Genomic DNA, 20,106 nt, shown 5'->3' with positions numbered 1-20,106 from the left:
GTTTAGAATTCTTAATATTGGGATTGTGAATCTAGAATATAAATTTTTTAATTTTTAGAAATACATCCGTTGAATGAACAGAAGTGCACTCTTTCTGTCAGAAGCCTTTTCATGTTTCTGTATTCTAGGACTGGCTGTGGTGCTGAGAGAGATGATGTTCATCATGGTACCCTGCTGCAGTCATCACACTTGGGTTATCCTGCCGTCAGGCGGTCCCGCAGTTGGCCTGAATTCCAAATTCTTGGTCCGGCGTCGGTTGCTGTCGCTTCTTCCCTGACATCAGTGTGCCAGGGGTATATAAGAGGCATCCGATGCCATTTTCTTAAGTCTTTCTTGCTGCGCGGTGCCCGAAGCAGAATCAGTTCGCAAGTGCCGGTCGGCCGACACCTGAGATTTTCGATTCGAATTTCAGTCCGAAGTCTTCAATAAAGCTAAGTACCCCATTGGGGAAACTTTTCTTGCCTCAGTCCGATGTCAGAAAAAGTTAACAAATGCATTTCTTGTGGGAAGCAAATACCTCATAAGGACTTCCATTCCTATTGTATTCCTTGCCTAGGCCTAGACCACGACGTCACAGGTTGTCGGTTTTGTGCTAGGTTTAATAAACAAATTATCAAACGTCGTTTTGACTTCGCACGACATTACTTTGGTAGGAAATTTAATTATATCATGCCGTCGGAGCAGCCAACGACCGGCATACATAAAAAACGCAAGGATAAGGAAAGGCAGCCTAGGAACAAGCCAGACTCCGAAGCCTCTGCTGGGCCTGTCGCCGGTTCTCCGGTTTTCAGTGAGGCACCTACGCAGCCCCTGACGACCGCAGAACTGGAACCCGAGACAGCTGTGGATTCTCAAGCGGAGTCTACTAGGCTCCGACACCAGAGCAGAAGTAGACCCCGGTGCAGTGGAAACACCTTCGGTTGCAGAAGGTGTCTTCAGACCGACTACACTCACCATTAAATCTTATGCTAAGCTTAAAACTCCTTTAAAACCTAAGAAGACTGTACATCAGTCTACAGTTCAAGGCCCCATGCCTAAGAAACAGTTGCTTAAGATGGCTGAAGATTTGATTACCCTAATCAGGGGGTCCCATTACCCCCTCCTGATAAAAGACCAAGACAAAAGGAGGATTATGCTTCCTCTGACCAGGTTTCAGTTTCCTCAGATTTTTCTGAGGAACAGGATTACACTTTTCCACCTTATGAAGACTCTGATGCTGAAGACTCTATTCCCTCAGCATCTCCCCCTGAAGACTACTCCTTTGGGGAAACTTTACATACCATGAGGGAACATTTCCACTGGGAAGGCCAGGACTACTCTGATTCTAAGAAAAGACTCAGAGAGTTCCTTTTACTACCCCAGCACAGACCTCTTGCTATCCCTCCAGTTTTAGATATTGTGGATGATGTTTACTTGGAGTCTAGTTTAAATCCAGACTCTCTACCTCCTGCTCCAGCCAAACCAGACAGATACTACAGAGTACCTGACTCACACAAATTCTTTTATAAAAGCCCTGTGGCTGACCCAGAAACAATTTCCAAGGGTCCTAAGGGAGCTAAAGCTTCTATGGCTAAAAATCCTGTGCCCTCTGAAAGGGATTCCAGAGCCCTAGATAGATGGGGAAAGAAAATATACACCTCAGCTACTCTGGCTATGAGAGCATTAAATTGTCAGTTTCACATGCTGAAATATCAGCAATTCCTAATGTCTCAATTAAAACAAAAAATTAGCACACATACTGAACAGTCTGAATTCAAGGAAATGCAGGATCTGTTGCATGCAGCTGAACAGGTGGGCAAACATACTTTACAATGCGGATTTGATTCGTTGGAAGCTTCCTGTAGAGCAGCTGTTACTGGCTCTGTCATACGTAGGCATGCTTGGTTAAAAGAACAAACCCTTCCTGATCATGTTAAAGCAAAATTATTGGATGCACCTTTACAGCAGGATGTATTATTTGGTGTCAAAGCAGAAAAGATTTTAAAGAAAATGGAGGATAAGGCAAAGTCTATGCAGACGGTCAAGGATTTTTTGCAGGTACAACCCCCTCGATGTCCTTCAAGGATGCATCTGCAGTCATTACAAATGGGTTGTCCTGTCGTCAGGCAGCCCTTCGGTCGGCCGGATTCCAAAGTCTGGGTCCGGCTTCGGCTGGTGTCGCACTTCACCCGACGTCATTGCGGCAGTTTTCGGGTATAAAGGCATCAGCCGACGCCATTTTCCCCAGTCTTTCTTGCCGCGTGGCGCCCGAAGCAGAAGCTGTTCGCAAGTGCCGGTCGGTCAGATCCAGAGATTACTTCTACCGAATACTACTTCGAAGACTTCTATAAAGCTAAATACCCCGTTGGGGACTCTTTTTTGCCTCAGCCGATGTCAGAGAAAGTTAATAACTGTTTATCTTGTGGGAAACAAATACCTCATAAAGATTTCCACTCCTATTGTATACATTGTTTAGGCCCAGACCACGACGTAGCAGCTTGTCTAGCCTGTGCTTCTTTTAACCGGCGGACGCTCAGACGTCGCTCGGACTTTGCTGAACAGATTTTCGGCTCCGATTTTGCCTACATTATGCCGTCGGATCCTCCGACTACGCAAATAACTAAAAAACGCTAAGAAAAGGACCGACACTCGCAGTCTGCGGTTTCGGCTGAAACCACGGCCAAGCAATCCGCGAGTGTCTCGGTTTCGGCTGAAACCGAGCAAGCGGTTCTTTCTTCAGCCGACAATTTGCCTTCTACCGAGGCCTCTTCCATTCTGGTAGAAACGGCTTCTGAAATCCAGCCTTCTGTTGCGATTTCACAGGAATTATCAGACACCATTCCACTAGATATTTCTACTCCTGCACGTGGAGCTGCTAGGCCTCCTCCAGCTATGTCTATTAAGGCCTTTGCCAGGGCTAAAGCAGCCAAAACTTCCAAGCCAGTGCCTGCCAAGCCCCCCCCTCACAGGCCCAGCACCAGCTCCCATATGCTTTCTTTGGCACAGGATCTCATCACTTTAATCCATGGATCCCAGCCTCATCCAGACAGGGCCTCTCTCCCTCCTCCAGAAAAGAGGCTTAGAGCAGAGCCCCCTGAGCCAGTAGCCGCAGATGATTCTTCTGATGATTCAGAACATTCTGATCCTCCAGAGGCTTCTTATTCTCCTTACGAAGATTCCGATGCTGAGGAGTCCATACCTTCAGCCTCTCCTCCTGAGGAATTTTCCTTTGGGGAAACCTTGCATGCTATGAGGGAACAATTCCAGTGGCAGGGCCAAGATTTCTCAGACTCAAGAAAAAGGCTTAGGACCTTTCTACACTTACCACAGCATAGGCCTTTAGCTATTCCTCCAGTTTTATCTGTTGTTGATGATGCATTTAATGATGCTTGCACTTCTCCTGATACTTTACCTCCGGCTCCTGCTAAACCAGATAGGTACTACAGGGTCCCGGACACTCATCACCACTTATATAAGGCCCTTTGCAGATCCAGAGACTATCTCCCAGGGCCCTAAAGCTGTAGCAGCTACTTCTTCTAAAACCCCTCCCTCTGAAAGGGATTCCAGGTCCTTAGAGAGATGGGGTAAAAAAGTTTACACCTCTGCTACTTTGTCAGCTAGAGCTTTGAATTGCCAATTCCATATGATTCAATATCAAGAGTTTATGCTTGACCAGTTGACTAAAAAGCTGTCCTCTGAAGAATCTTTAGATAAAAAGTATGTTCAAGAAATGTTACATAACATTCAGCAGGTTAGTAACCATTCTTTAAAATGTGGCTATGATGCACTGGAGGCTTCCTTTAGATCAGTCATGATGGGCACAGTTATCAGGAGGCATGCATGGTTGAAAGAACAGGCATTACCAGACCATATCAAATCTAAGCTTTTGGATGCACCTATGGACAAGGTCAATTTGTTTGGTGCCCCCGCACAACAGGTTCTCAAAAAGATGGAAGAGAAAGCAAAATCTGTGCAAACCGTAAAAGATTTCTTACAAGTTCAACCTCCAAGGTTTAGCAGGAATTGGCCCTCCAAGAATTGGTCCTTTCCGGAGTCCTCTAAGGCACAAAGAGGCAGGAATAGGCGCTCTAGAGGCAGAAACCAAACCAGAGGTGCCTACAGGGGTCGCCAGTAGCAGGGTAACATCCAACGAGGCACGGACATAGCCACCACCACTACAACAACTCAATCACAGTGACTTGGCGGTGACACCGCCTACCAGGGAACAACTAGAAGCACCCTTAGGCGGAAAGCTAACCTTATTTTCAAGAAACTGGCACTGCATTACAAGAGAAAAATGGATTTTGCAAACTATAGACCAAGGTTACAGGTTCCATTTCCATACTCTACCAGGAAAGAGAGGAATGCCAAACCTACCACCTACTCAAAGGGCAGAAGCTCTAAAACAAATATCTCAATTATTAAAAATGAGAGCTGTGGAAAAGGTACCATCTATGGAGCAAGGGAAGGGATTTTACTCCAGGCTCTTCCTGGTACCAAGAAAAGAAAACAAATGGAGGCCTATTCTACATCTGTCCGCTCTAAACACATTCCTCATTGTTCCAAAATTCAAAATGCTGACTCTACAGCAGCTTCTTCCCATGCTGGGCAAGGAGTCTTGGCTGGTAACTCTAGATCTCAAGGAGGCATACCTGCACGTCCCCATAAGACCAATTTGCAGAAGATACCTCAGATTTCTTGCAGGATCAGAGCATTATCAATTCTCAGCATTGCCCTTTGGCTTATCTACTGCGCCCAGAGTGTTCACGAAATGCCTGGCATCAGTAATCGCTCATTGCAGACTTCAGGGGATTCAAATCTATCCCTACCTGGACGACTGCCTGATACAAGCGGACAACAAAAACAAATTAACAGAAGACTTACAAAGAGTCATCTACCTGCTTCAAGCCCTGGGATACACAGTCAATTCAAGAAAGTCAAGGCTGATTCCATCCCAAATAATAACTTTTCTGGGTGCAGAACTGGACACATCCAAACAAATGGCATTTTTAACTGCAGAAAAGAAAGAACAACTTCCTCTCTACTTTTTGGCATTAACAAAGCAGAGCCATCTAACTGCAAGAAAAGTGTTACAAGCTCTAGGCTTCATGGCATCCTGCATAATTCTGGTCCCTCATGCCAGGCTTCATATGAGAAAGCGACAGTGGTACCTAAAGAATTTGTGGTCTCAGCACAAGCACAGCCTGGAAACCAAAATTCCAATGATCCCATGCCTGAAACAAGAGTTCTTATGGTGGGCACAGGCCTGTCAATCAAACACAGGACTGCCCTTCAGCAAAAGTCATCCAAGACAAACTATCACGACAGATGCCTCAGACCTCGGTTGGGGGGCACACATGATGGACAAGTGCATTCAAGGCCTATGGACTCAAGACCAACTGCATCTGCACATAAATCTAAAAGAAATGATGGCAGTAAAATTGGCAATCCAGGCATTCAGACCTCTTCTCCACGAAGGCCAGCTGTTGATAAGGACAGACAACACCACAGTTATGTGGTACATCAACAAACAGGGAGGCACACACACATACCCCCTATGCCGGCTGGCACTAGACCTATGGGATGTGGCTCTGGGTTACAACCTTCAGTTACAGGCAATTTATGTTCCAGGGAAGGAAAACATTCTAGCAGACATATTAAGCAGAACTATAACAGATGCCCACGAATGGATGCTGCATCCGGACATCTTCAAAGCCATCACAAGGAAATGGGGATTGCCACAAATAGACTTGTTTGCATCCCCATGCAATCACCAGTTAAAGAAATTCTGCACAAGGACTTACCACCCACTTGCTTGGAAGGTGGACTCCCTATCCTTCAGTTGGAAAAGCATGACAGCATACGCATTCCCACCACTTCCTTTGATGCACAAAGTGCTTCTCAAGATCAAAGAGGAACGTCCGAGGATCATTCTGATAGCCCCAGACTGGCCAAGACAACATTGGTACCCACTACTGAGGAGCATGTCCAGGGAACAAATATGGAAACTACCACTGATCCCATTACTGCTGACACAGAACAACTACAACATTCTGCATCCAAGCCTAAAAACTCTGCAACTAACTGCCTGGAACATTACATGACCGAAATTAGCACAAATTTATCCCAAAGGGTTAAGGACATAATCCTAGAGGCTCGTAGACCTTCAACAAGAAAGAATTATGCAGCAAAATGGAAAAGATATCTCATCTGGAGCGCTGCAAAAGGGCAAGATGTGACACTGGTGAACATAGCCAACATCCTGGAGTACTTGGCTGAGCTCTACCACACAGGCCTGTCCTATTCCTCCATCAAGATACATGCATCAGCTATTTCAGCACAATACAGCTTGGATCCTCCTGTCTTCTCGCATCCTCTGCTCAGACAGTTTCTGAGGGGAATTAAAATGTAAAACCTCCCAGGAAACCTCCATTGCCAGCATGGGACTTGAACTTTGTGCTAGAAAAACTGACTCTGCCTCCTTTCGAGCCAGCAGCTACAGCAGACTTGCAATACTTATCCTGGAAGACTGCCTTCCTGCTGGCAATAACTTCAGCAAGAAGGGTCTCTGAACTACAAGCATTAATGGCAGTACAACCCTTCCTGATCTTCCATCAAGATAGAGTGTCCATGAGAACAAATCCTACATTTATGCCTAAGGTGGTATCCAGAGTCTCTTTAAATCAGGCTATCCACCTTCCTACATTCTTCCCCAATCCACAGAACAGGGGAGAAAAGCTTTTACATACCTTGGATGTACACAGGCAATTACGCTACTACCTGGACAGGACAAAAAACAATAGAAGAACTGACCAGCTTCTGGTAGCTTACGCAACAGGAAAAGAAGGAAAACCAATTTCTAAACAAACAATCTCCAAATGGATAGGAAATTGCATTAGACTTTGTTATTCCTACCATGGAAAGAAAACTCCAGAAAACATCAGGCCTCACTCCACAAGGGCCACAGCCACTACCACAGCTTTCTTACGAGGAGTGGCTACCAAGGACATTATAGAGGCTGCTACTTGGACCTCCGTGCATACATTTGCCAAGCATTATAACTTACCTCTATATTCTAGATCCCGTGCTGGCTTTGCCACTGCTGTTTTGCAAGGGATCCTGACTACACCATAATCTATTCTCATTTCCTCCTCCCCTAGTTTAGCTATGGTATTCTACCCATTTGTAATGACTGCAGATGCATCCTTGAAGGACATAGTACAGTTTTGTACCTACCATAAATGTAGATGTCCGAGAGGAATGCATCTGCAGTCGGGATTACCCACCCTCCTTCCCCTCTGAGGTACTCCTAGGGAACTTACCAATCTTCAGCTAGCTTGGGGGGGATCTATTATGGTGTATTTGTTTGTATATATGTACATCCATGTTTATTTTGTGTGTTTGCTCTCTACTATTTGGAAACTTTGGCATTTATCCAAATTTAGCCTACCAAGAGGGCACCTGGCATCTGGGGCAAGAAACACTGAGGAAAATGGCGTCGGCTGATGCCTTTATACCCGAAAACTGCCGCAATGACGTCGGGTGAAGTGCGACACCAGCCGAAGCTGGACCCAGACTTTGGAATCCGGCCGACCGAAGGGCTGCCTGACGACAGGACAACCCATTTGTAATGACTGCAGATGCATTCCTCTCAGACATCTACATTTATGGTAGGTACAAAACTGTACTTTTCAGCAGAAATTGGACAACAAAAAAATGGTCCTTTCCAGCTTCTGACAGATCACAGAGGGGCAAATAGACGCCCAAAGGGGCAGAGGTCAGTCGCAAGGCCCTTACAAACCTGGCCAGTGGGTACTGCTACCCAGAAAGGAGGAGAAGACAGGCCCCAAGCTAGTAGAAGAAAACACAATGACTCCAATCCTCAAACTACCAAGCATATCTCTCCTGGCTGCTCCCTTGGGAGGAAAATTAGCATTTTTTGCAGACAACTGGCACATCATCACAAAAGACAAATGGGTCCTAAACATTGTCTCTCAAGGATACAGATTCCACTTTCATACCTTACCAAGGATAAAAGGAATGCCAAACCTGCCACCAAATCAATGGGCAGAGGCACAAAAACGAATTACAGCTCTCATGGACATGAGAGCCATTCAGCAGATACCTACACAGGAGCAAGGACAAGGATTTTACTCAAGACTCTTTCTAGTCCCAAGAAATGACAAAGCATGGAGACCCATTCTGGATCTTTCAATTCTGAATACCTATCTGCAAGTTCCAAAATTCAAGATGCTAACACTACAGCAGCTTCTTCCCATGCTGGGCAAGAATGCTTGGCTAGTAACGTTGGACCTCAAGGAGGCATACCTGCATGTCTGTATCAGACAAAATTGCAGAAGATACCTCCACTTCATTGCAGGTTCAACGCATTATCAATTCTCTGCACTGCCCTTTGGCTTATCTACTGCGCCCAGGGTCTTCACAAAATGCCTGGTACCAGTAATTGCATACTGCAGATAAAGAGGAATTCAAATATACCCATACCTGGACGACTGCCTTATTCAAGCAGAAAGCAAGGACATTCTTTTAAAGCATCTGACATTTGTCAAACACCTTCTAAGTTGCCTAGGGTACACAGTAAACGAAAAGAAATCAAAACTAGTGCCCTCACAAAACATAATATTCCTGGGTGCCAGCTTGAATCCAACGGCCCAGATGGCTTATCTCACGCCAGACAAGCAACAACAGCTGACTCAATATTTCAAAATAATGTCAACAAAGACCCAACTCCCTGCAAGAAAAATTCTGCAGGCCTTGGGATTCATGGCATCTTGCATACTACTAATACCATTTGCAAAACTGCATATGAGGAAATTACAATGGTACCAGAAAAGCGTATGGACTCAGCACAGCCACAGCTTGGAAACAATGATACCACTCATTCCCTGCCTTCAACAGGAGTTTCTATGGTGGGCACAGGCATGTCACCTCAACAAGTGTCAGCCTTTCACCTTCCCCACAGCCAGGCAAACAATAACAACAAATGCATCGGACTATGCCTGGGGAGCACACATGGCAGGACAGTGCATTCAGGGCAAATGGACTACAGATCAGAGGCATCTGCATATAAATCAAAAAGAAATGCTAGCAGTACAGAATGCCCTAACAGCTTTCAAGGACCTCTTACACACAGGACAACTGCTAATAAAGACGGACAATACCACAGTAATGTGGAACATAAACAAGCAAGGGGACACACATTCCTACCCTCTATGCAGGCAAGCAATGACCTTGTGGAACACTGCACTGTCTTACCAGGTTCAATTGCAAGCACAATTCCTGCCAGGAAAGAAAAACACATTGGCAGACAACCTAAGCAGAAACATCATGGATCCAGACGAGTGGAAACTAGATCCACAAGTATTTGCAATGATAGCTCAAAAATGGAGACACCCAGACATAGATCTGTTTGCAAGCCCCCAAAACTACCAACTTCAAAAATTTTGCACAAAGACATTCCATCCACAAGCTTGGAAAGTGGACGCCCTCTCATTCAGTTGGAAAACATTAACAATGTATGCCTTTCCTCCACTGCCTCTTCTAGCAAAGGTACTGCTGAAAGTCAGATTAGAGAGGCCACAAATGATACTCATTGCACCAGACTGGCCACACCAGCATTGGTATCCAATTCTAAGGAACATGGCCCACGGCCCACCATGGATTTTACCACAAATTCCTCACCTGCTCACCCAGCGAGACTATCAGAATCTACACAGCCAGCTCAAGACTTTAAACCTGGCTGCATGGCAAATTACCTAAACAACCAGCCAACACCTCTATCCAAAGCTGTTATGGATGTCATTCTGGAGGCCAGGAGGCCCAGCACCAGGAAAACCTATTCAGACAAATGGAAAAGATTTTGCGCCTGGAACCAGGCTAAAGGCCAAAATCCCCTTGATCCAAACATTCCTCAGATTCTACAATATTTAACTGAGATGTTGCACAAAAGGACTTTCCTTTTCATTTATTAAGATCCACGCCTCAGCAATTTCAGCTCATTACAACACGGATCCTCCTTTATTCTCACATCCACTCCTAAGACAGTACCTCAGAGGGGCTAAGAACATAAGACCACCAAGGAGAGCACCAACACCTACTTGGGATCTCAACTTTGTTCTGGAAAAGCTTACACTGCCACCCTTTGAACCAGCTTTTTCAGCTGATTTAAAATTTATTTCATGGGAAACTGCCCTGCTACTAGCAATAACCTCAGCTAGAAGAGTCTCAGAGCTACAGGCACTAATGGCAGTGGAGCCTTTCCTCATTTTTCATCAAGACAGAGTCTCTCTACGAACTAACCCTTCCTTTATGCCAAAGGTGGTATCCAGTGTGGCCCTAAACCAAACCATTCATTTGCCCATCTTTTTCCCAAATCCCCAGAACAAAGGAGAAAGACTCCTGCACTCTTTGGACATTCGCTCTTTGGACATTCACAGGCAATTACATTACTACTTGGATAAAACTAAGGCTTTCAGAAAAACTGACCAGCTCTTTGTAGCCTATGCTACAGGATCACAAGGAAAAGCTATCTCAAAACAGACTATTTCTAAATGGATAGGGCATTGCATACGTTTCTGCTACACGCGTCATGGGAAACCAGTACCTGCTAACATTAGGTCCCACTCCACCAGGGCTACAGCTACATCAGCAGCATTTCTCAAGGGAGTGCCAACCAAGGATATTCTGGAAGCTGCAACTTGGAGTTCAGTGCACACCTTCACCAAACACTATCACCTACCTCTATATTCTAAGACTAGAGCTGGTTTTGCCACTGCAGTTTTGCAGGGCTTACTAGCTTCTTCTAATCCTGTTTAACTACACCTCCCATCCTTAGCTTTGGGATTCAACCCAAGTGTGATGACTGCAGCAGGGTAACACGATGAACATAGTACAGTTTTGTACCTACCATAAATGTAGATGTTCGAGTGTTCACCCTGCTGCAGTCCAGGTTACCATCCCTCCATCCCCTCTGAACTAGCTGAACTTATCTATACCACTCTATCTTATGCAACCTCTGTGGTGTATTTGCTTGTGCCTAAAGGTATTGTTTTATTTTTATCTAGCTATATATATATATATATATATATATATATATATATATATATATATATTTTGCCTACCTATTGGGGGCACCTGACATCTGGGGTAAGAAAAACTGAAGAAAATGGCGTTGGATTCCTCTTATATACCTCTGGCGCACTGATGTCAGGGAAGAAGCGACAGCAACCGACGCCGGACCAAGACTTTGGAATTCAGGCTGACTGCGGGACCACCTGATGGCAGGATAACCCAAGTGTGATGACTGCAGCAGGGTGAACACTCGAACATCTACATTTATGGTAGGTACAAAACTGTACTTTCTGTTTCTGATATTGGTTTGTTTGTGCTAGTGTTTAGAAATGTTAATGAAGATCATGTGTCTTAGTGTGGAATTGCAGTAATGATTTTTGGTGTCCAGTGGTAGCCGTAGTCTTATTTTACCTAAAAAATCAAATTGTAAGCAAAAATAAGACTTTTGAAAGGAGGAGATGCTACCACTGATGTTCACAGCTTTCCATGTATTTGTTGGGGAGAGGGCCTATTCTGGATTGGTGAGGTGCAGACTTAATTAAGGAAATGTAGCCTTGATCCTGGTAAAAAAAAAAAAAAGAGATTTAAGCCAGCCCACCAAACTTGTAAACAAATGTAATGCAAAAATAAGTACTGTATGCTGTCGCTTGCACCTTCTTTCCTACATTGTGACCTCAGAATAGTACTGAGTTACTTTGCTGACAGTAAAGAAAACATTTGTAGCGAAAATACACCAGATTTAACATGAATTCTCCACTGCATACACTAGCACTTAGCAGCCTATTAATTTTTAGCACCCCTCCCCAAACTGTGTGAAAAGTTCTAAAATAAATAAATAAATAATGATAATTTCATAGTCCAGTAATCTCAAGTTTCCTCTTCAGTCACATCATTATTTTACATGATTTGATAACTGAAATGGAGAAGGAAATACAACCTGCATGAATCCAGCACACCAGCAAAAAATGGGTTTTAACAGTCTCTTTCAGTGCATTCTGCAACCAAGATGCATACTAAACTGATGGTGACTGTCTGCAGTTTTGTCAGCTTAAAATCTTTGCAGATGGTATTTAAAGTGTATTGGTCATGTTCTGATGCAGTTTTTGTTTTGCAGATAATTTCATTCCCAGTTATAATCCTCACATTAAAGCTGGCAGTGATTTTGCCAAAAAAAGAAAATTATAGTTTATTTTATTGGTTACTCATTTTGTCTAAATGATGTCAGAATAGATTATGAACATTGCTTTGCATATAGTTGAAAAATATTCTGGGTAAACAAAATAATTTCACTTCTTTAGAAGTGCAGCTTCTACTTTACTTTGTGGTTTCACTGCTACCATGTTATGTGATCATTTTCAGTATAAGGTCCGTCTGTCACATGGAAGAACTGTTGATAACTTACCTTTTGTAGGAAGTAATAAACTCCTAGTGATGCCTATACACAAGTTTAAGTAGTGAGGGATTATAGGTTATGTCTTTCATGATGTCTTTGTAGGGGTTTTCATTTCCATTAAAATTTCCGTGAGTGGTCTTTAGTAACAACAATAAAATGTTAAAAACGATTTTTCATCAAAATCTGTGTAATGTGGTAAGGACAGTATATCCAACTTCAAGGGTTTGATGCTTACGCTTGTATCTGAATATGACCAAAACACTATAAATGAGTGAAGGAGGCTTCTTTTTAAGATGTAGGTACAGTGTGGAATACAAACTGTTGACTGGGTAGAGGTTGTCCACCATGCAGAGTGTGGGTGTGATGTCAGTCTTCACCTCCCCCTTTTTTTCTCTTTTACGGAAGAGTTCATGCTTTTTTTATACCTGAAAGTTAATATTTAAAATGGTCAGTCGAACATTTGCCTTGCAGAATTTTTAATGTATTTTGTCTTCTCTGGTGTTTACAGTGTAACTAACAGTTGTAAAATTAATACTAACTATGTGAAGGAATGCAAAAAAATAACACTTTTCTGTTCAAATTTAATATGCAACAATTAATTGTTAATGATGAGACATTGCCACATTCCACTTACTGCTTTCTTGATCTGTTAATGTTTTGGGTTGTACTACTGCTATCCTGGTTGTTATTTCAGGTGGCATTATACATTAATTTTGTTTCTGATTCTAGGTCCCATACTTTAATTAATAGTTTATGTGTGATAGGTTGTTATTAAGTTAGCTTGTAACAGTTTTTCTTTTTGTATGCATGTGTGTGTGTGTACTAGGAAATGGGATTTGGCCGAGAGAAGAGTGAAGATGAATTAAAGAAGTATGGAACTATTGAGAAAGTTTTGGAGATGTTTCCTTTAGGTGAGTGATTGGGCTTTGGAAAGTAGATGTTTAACAGTGGCAGTTTTTTTCCTTTCAAGTCTTGCATTTCATGTTTGAATTTGTTTAAAGAACTTCAACTGATGATCAGGTGAGCAAAATTACAAAGACTGTGTTGGTGCCTATATAGATGATTTGTAATCATGAGCCTAAAGTTCTGCTTAAAATGTTTATTGAAAGTGAAATCTACTGCTGAGAAAGATGAGAGAGATTTTAGTATATGCTTCATTAAAGAAAGGGCAAGAAGGATGGCATGTGAAAATGATTAAATTAAGTTCCTGACTTTCACTTTTGTTTTGCACTCTTTCATTTTTCTTAAATATTTTAATGGTAACTCTCTAGTGTTTTAATCCAGTTCATTTGCTGCATCTCTCAGCCCTGTTTAATGCCTGCAGTTGTTGTTTGTCTTTCGGCTTTTTCCCGGTAAGGGGTCACTACAGCGGAACTCTGGTCCGCTAATGATTGGCAGTAGATTTTTTTATGAAACGCCGAGGTGCCAGCTCGACGCCCAACCTTCAATGAAGGCAAGCCCATTTACGCACACATGTCTTTCGAACTCAACCCAACCGCAGGGAGGACATGCAAACTCCACACCGAAGGCACTCCCAAGCCACATCGAGAATCGAACGGGAGAACCTCTTGCTGTGAGGTAACAATGCTACCGCCGTACCACTGTTTAATGCCTGCAGTAAATATTATATATTTCTTTTGTGAGGACACTGTAAATATTGTTAAATACAAGCGGAGAAAATTCTGCAGTAAATTGGAGTGAGTATTAATCATACTCCTCCTCAATTGTGATAAGATTAACAGGTATCTGTGATACTTGAGTTATTTTCAGTATAAGTTAAGTTTGTAAACAGCATCCTTCTACCAGTCCAATCTTGATGTGATGTGACTGTATTTTAATCCATTAAGATTTTCATTGTGTAGATTCAGATTAAGACCGTTGGCTTGCTTAAACTTAACCATATGCCTTCCATTGAAGTTTTTTTTTAAATACACCATCTGCATGTGTCTTGGTTTAAATATATTGGTCTCCTTGATGGTTTTGCATGCCGACATAAAATTCTCACAGTAGCATTGAGCCATCTGATTTGCCCAGTTTTTCCAGCAATACCCTGCAGCTGCACTTATTCATTTTTTTTTATATATATATTGATCTTTCCTATGCCCAACTGATTGCCTGTGTTTGTTTGCTCTTCACTACCTGTTCAAGGAGTTCATTCTGTATGTGTACTACCCTTTATATGAAGTAATATTTCTTCATGTGTAAGCTAAAATGTGCTCCCTCTTGGTAGAACATGCACCATCCAACTCCTTACATCCTCTCGTTTAGTGCAGGTTCCAAGTCCTTGGACATTTTTGTTGACCCTGATCTTGTGCTTTTTTCCATCTTCATTCCTGTAAGATGTACACCTCAGCATATTAGTCTCTCTTGCTGTGTCCTCCTTTCCATTGCAAGTAGCCTTCTTGTGCAGCGTAACAGTGTCATTTCCATCTCCAGAGCTAAATACAGCATTCCAGGTAGTGTGGGGCAATATTACCTTATTTGTGGAATCTTGTGCCCTTAGCGTGCTATTTAGCTTGCTATTGTCCTAGGAAGCTGCATTTAACTCTGTTCTTTCTAATTTGTATTAGATGTGATTACCCATAAACCTTTTTTGCTGCTCACCTGTTTAAAAACTGGACTTTTTTGTAATGTTGCTGGCTTTTTTTTCCCCAGGTTCAGTACGTTGAACTAGTGAGCATTATTGTCAATTGCCACATTTCAGATCATGCTGCTGTCTTTTTAAGTCCATGGTTAAACTGATTTCCTGTCGCCTACTTTTGCTGATGTCGTAGTGTCGTCCACTAATATATTAATCCATTTTTCGTGCCAGTTAAGTTAGATAGATATGAACACATTGAAAAGTGTTGGTCCAAGTCCTGATCCTTGTGTCACTCTTCTGTTCAGTGCTCTTTACTTTCATAGTGCATCATTCTTATTGTTACCTTCTCTGGTCTTCCCTTCAGCCACCTCTTCACCTGCCTCCCATTTTATCAGCCCCTCCACTCTTTGCAGTTTACTTACTATACATGTTTGTGGGAAAGAGTCAAAGACATTACTAAAAGTCAGATAGTTGGTTAAGTACAGTGTAGTTACGGCTTTACTAAAATTCAAGATCTTTGGGTTGTGATCTCATCTTTTTGAAATTGTAGAAAGGATTGCCTTCCAAAACATTGACCAGTCTCTTCCCTGGTACCTTCTGTATTAATTTCCTTCCTGCTGAGCCTATGTTTGCCATTCTGTCTATTGTTTTCTGCCATTTTCATGATGATAATTTGTGGTAATCCTAGTCCACTTGATTATTTTTTCTAGGCTTCTAGCAGTTGTATACTGCACCTGCAGCCACCAGATGTCAGTAGGTTAAGTATCAGAAGCTGCAAAAGGCAAACTGACACTATTCTTACTGGGTCAAAAATGTAACTAACTTTTTTTTTTCAATAATTTTTATTTATTCTTTACATCAAAGCAGAGCAGTAAATGGCAAATACATAGCACATAAAGGAAAAACACAAAAAATGTAGCATTTCTAATGGGAACACTGTGTTATTTTAATAATAAAACATGGATTTTCTGACAGTAAGCAAATGCTGTTTAATGTCTTAAATGTACATGCATACAAGTGTTTGAGAGACTTTTTAGACTTTGTAACAGAATATAATATTCAGTGTTCAAGTATTTTGTACTGTTTGTTGGACTTTAGGGATAGTCACCTTAAAGTCTTAAGATGAGTTAGTCAGGGAGAATTTATTATTTGAACTAAATATTTGACTTAAAAAATATTTGTCCATGTTTCTTACTTTGTCATTGATTCATTTGGTATGCAAAGGAACACCAGGCATTTGTGAGTGTGTCCATGTGTTTACTTGTTTCTCTTCAGGTGTTATTGATAGAATTGCTAATTTTTTATTGCTTAAACTGTAGCTCTAGTTTTCTTTATTCTTTGTGTATTTTAGGGAAGTAGTACATACCTGAAAGGTACTGTCAGCAGTTTCATTGAGCCAGAAAAAGAGTAAACATTTTAGCATGCAAAACCCAGGGGTGGCCCGTGCTATTGGACTGCCGGACTGCAGCCCCCTCAACAAAAAGTAAAAAGAAATTAAGAAAAAAAAAGTTTTAAATTTTCGCGGACTTCGCGCATGCGCAGTAGACCAGACTACAGTGAGTCTACTGCGCATGCTCCAGGCAGTCCGGCCGTCCTGGTAGGGAAACACGAGCAGAGTCTGTGCACTTTTAAAGTGCACAGACTCGCTGGGAAAACGCGTCGGGGCCGGACTGCAACACCAGCAGTCAGGAGTCTCTCATCGGGAAGGGGTTTCATCGGATCTCGAGGGTCTTTGTATTATTGCGCGGGCATGTGGAGGTATGTTATGGAGAATGGACAGGTAAGTGTATTATTGCGCGGGCATATGGATGTACGTTATGGAGAATGGACAGGTAAGTGTGTTAATTATGGTGCTTTTAACGTTTTGATAGGGACTTAGTGTTTGAAGTTGATAGGGACTTAGTGTTTGAAGTTTTGTGTGTGTGTGTGTGTGTGTGTGTGTGTGTGTGTGTGTGTGTGTGTGTGTGTGTGTGTGTGTGTGTGTGAAAATGCCCCAGGTGCTCATGGTGGTGTGGTAGGGAATACCTCAGGCTTGAACCCTGTATGCAGGTGTTAAAGACTTGAGTTCCCTACCCACCACCATTTGTAAAAAAATTGCAGATTTTTGCCTCATATTTGATCTGATCTGTTCCTCATAATATCTGTGGTTTGTAAATGTTGCAATGCTTGATATTTGATGGTGAAGTAGTAGCATTGTTGCCTCACAGCTGCAGGTTCTCAGGTTTGATTCTTGGCTGGGGTTCCTTCTTTGTGGGGTCTGTATCTTCTCCCTGTGTTTGTGTGGGTTTGCTTTTGTCCCCTCCCATGTTACAAAGACATGTCTGCATTATTTCTTCCTGGTCCTCTGCTGAAAATTGTTTTTTTGTTCCAAGTCAGACTGTCCTGATTAACAAATGTTAAATAAAATTGACAGGCATTTGAATTTCAGACTTCAGGTTTCTGAATGTTTAACTTCTTACATATTTGATGGTGCAGTGGCGGTATTGTTGCCTAATAGCTACAGGATTTGTGGTTTGATTCTTGGCTGTGGTGCCTTCTTTGTGGAGTCTGCATCTTATCTCTGTGTTTGTGTGGATTTGCTCTGGTATCCTGCCATTTTACAAAGACGTGTCTACAGTATTTCTCCCTGGGCCTCTGCTGAAAATTGTTTTTGTTCCATCAGAAGTAAAATTGACAGGCATTTGAATTTCAGACTTCATAGTCTTCAGAAAATACGTAGTAAAACAACTTTTTATTCTAGCAATAAATATATAGTAACACAACCATTTATTATAACATTTTTTTAAGTTTGTAAGATGACTATTTGAAATTTTTCCTTATTTTTGGGACTGTAATACCCTGTTAGTGGCTTTGTCCAGGTTTTTTGTGCTAAGGTTGACAGCTATGGCAAGAACTGAATTCACTGAATATGTTTGAGGGCTGTATTCCCTCATTACTGGGTTTGTCCAGGTGTTTTGTGCTAAGAGGTTGACAGCTATGGTGAGAACTGAATTCATTAAATGATAGCCATTTAAGTTTCAGTCTTCCTCTCGTTCACAAAACAGCTGATTTGGCGTAGTGGTATGTTGCTCTTGACTGTTTTGCACAGGGACCTTGTCTGTAAAATGTACGGTGGTAACACAGCATTTTTCTTTCACAAAGCAGGTGATTTGGCATAGTAGTATGTTGTTCTGACTCGTTTTTGCGCGGGGACTTTGGCAGTAAAATGTATGGTGGTACCCTGGTAACAGAGCATTTTATTCTAGCAGCTTTCAAGATTATACAAGCAATGTTTAATGTGTCCCTGGTTTTGCCCTTGTGACCCACCCCAATAAATTTGGCTTTTCCAGACTTCTTGTGCTGCGAAGTTGAGATGCAGTTGAGTATTGAGTAGATTTTACAAGGAGCTGAGAGCTGCAGGGTCAGAGAAGTTTAGTGCTAATAGCACAACAGGCTGTGTGCTTGCTTTTGATGCAGAAGGTTGTTGGTTCTACTCCCATAAGGGGTGAATGCTGCCGTACTGAAAGTTAAGATGCTAATTATGAGCCTGTTATCAGTTTGCCATCCATTTCCTATTGCAATATTACTAGCTTATTTTTAATGTAATTTAGGCAATTTATTCCACAGGGCATCAGACACTTTATTGTTCGATGAAACCATGAAATATAAAGGTGATTGCTAGCACCAACCTCTTCATTACAGATTTATTTAACGTGGAATTATTTAGATGACTTTTTACTACTTCAGAGATTTTGCATATTTACTGATAATGGTGGACTGTAGAATTGTGCATATTTACTGATAATAGTGGACTGTAGAAGCTTGAGTAGACATTTATGATGGAAATGTTCTGAATTGGACAGTTTTGTTTCATTGTTTACTGGAAAAATGTTCAAAGCAATAGGAAGGTGTATCAAAGAGCACATGTATGTTTCATATGCAAGGGGCCTATGATTTGAAAACAGCCCAGAATTAATTTTTATCTGCCACGAGTAAAATGTATTTTCTTTGAATGTGGATTTTAATGTTTCAGTGAATGTGAGTTTCAAGGGCAGAGAAGGTTTAATGCCAAGTTTGTTTAGCAGATGTCTTAGTGTTTGTGCTGTAAAATGCAAAAATAAAACTTTCAAATGAAGTTCAAATCATCATAGAAGTAAATCAGTATGCACATTAGTGTTTATGATAAATGGAGTGAAAAAGCAAAGTAATGGATCATTGGAATGGCTGCAGGGAGGCTCCATTCGACCAGGGTTTTGTGAGGGGGAAGGGTGGCAAACTTAGACAGCCCCAGCTGAACCATACCTCTCAACTGTCCAGATTCTCAAAGAATGAATAGATTTTTTGCTTCTTATTTTTGATTTGTTCCTCATAAATTGTGGTTTTTCTGGCAAATCATTTAGGAATTAAGTCACTAAATAATGACACACCTAGTTTCAGACTTCATAACCTTCAGAAAAATGCATGCTAAAGTAAGACCTGTTCTATCAACTGTCCCAGTTTATAGAAGAGCATTTTTTAGTACTGTTTATATGTTTCCTCCAATATATTTGGCCTTGTCCAGATTTATGTCCCAGTTTATACAAGAGCAATTTTTAGTACTGTTTATATGTTCCCCCAATATATCTGGCCTTGTCCAGATTTATTGCATTAACAGGTTGAGAGGTACATGCAAATAAATTGCTTTATAGAATTAGGCATAGCCAAACCTCTGAACTGTCCCTGATTTTAACTCAAAATGTTGCTCTTCCCCTAATGATCCCTCCGCAAAATAGCAATTTTGGAAGAAAACATGGAGGGTTTATAATTAAGAAATAACTGTAATAATTGCATTACTTTTATTTCAGAAATGCATGTAGTAATTTTATTTCGTCAGCTGCTCAAGTTAGCAGTACTAATATTAAAGTGTCCCTTCTTGACATGTTCCCAGCTGTATTGTGTTGCTATTTTATATTTTTACATCACATTTTTTGGTCCATTTTTCATAAAATTGTGTTTTTTTGGCAAATTAGTGACAAATAATTAGACTGAAGTTAGAAAATAATGACAGACATTTGAGTTTCAGATTTCATACCATTCAGAAAAT

At 41.6% G+C, this 20,106-nt stretch overlaps 1 protein-coding gene across 1 annotated transcript in view; it reads left to right on the top strand.

The window, feature by feature from the left end:
- The window catches only part of LOC122795708 (30S ribosomal protein 2, chloroplastic-like), a 1,331,913-nt gene that overhangs the window by 423,146 nt on the left and 888,661 nt on the right, over window positions 1-20,106 (top strand). The window contains exon 5 of the mRNA XM_044064010.1: window positions 13,290-13,374. Coding sequence (XP_043919945.1) covers window positions 13,290-13,374 — 85 coding nt within the window. The remainder of the gene's footprint in view (window positions 1-13,289; window positions 13,375-20,106) is intronic.

This window comes from Protopterus annectens, chromosome 2.part2, assembly GCF_019279795.1.
Source record: "Protopterus annectens isolate FY-2018-M chromosome 2.part2, PAN1.0, whole genome shotgun sequence".
In the NCBI taxonomy this organism is placed as follows: Eukaryota; Metazoa; Chordata; order Ceratodontiformes; family Protopteridae; genus Protopterus; species Protopterus annectens.
Note: the sequence above shows the minus strand (reverse complement) of the source record. Positions and strands in the feature narration are given on the sequence as shown.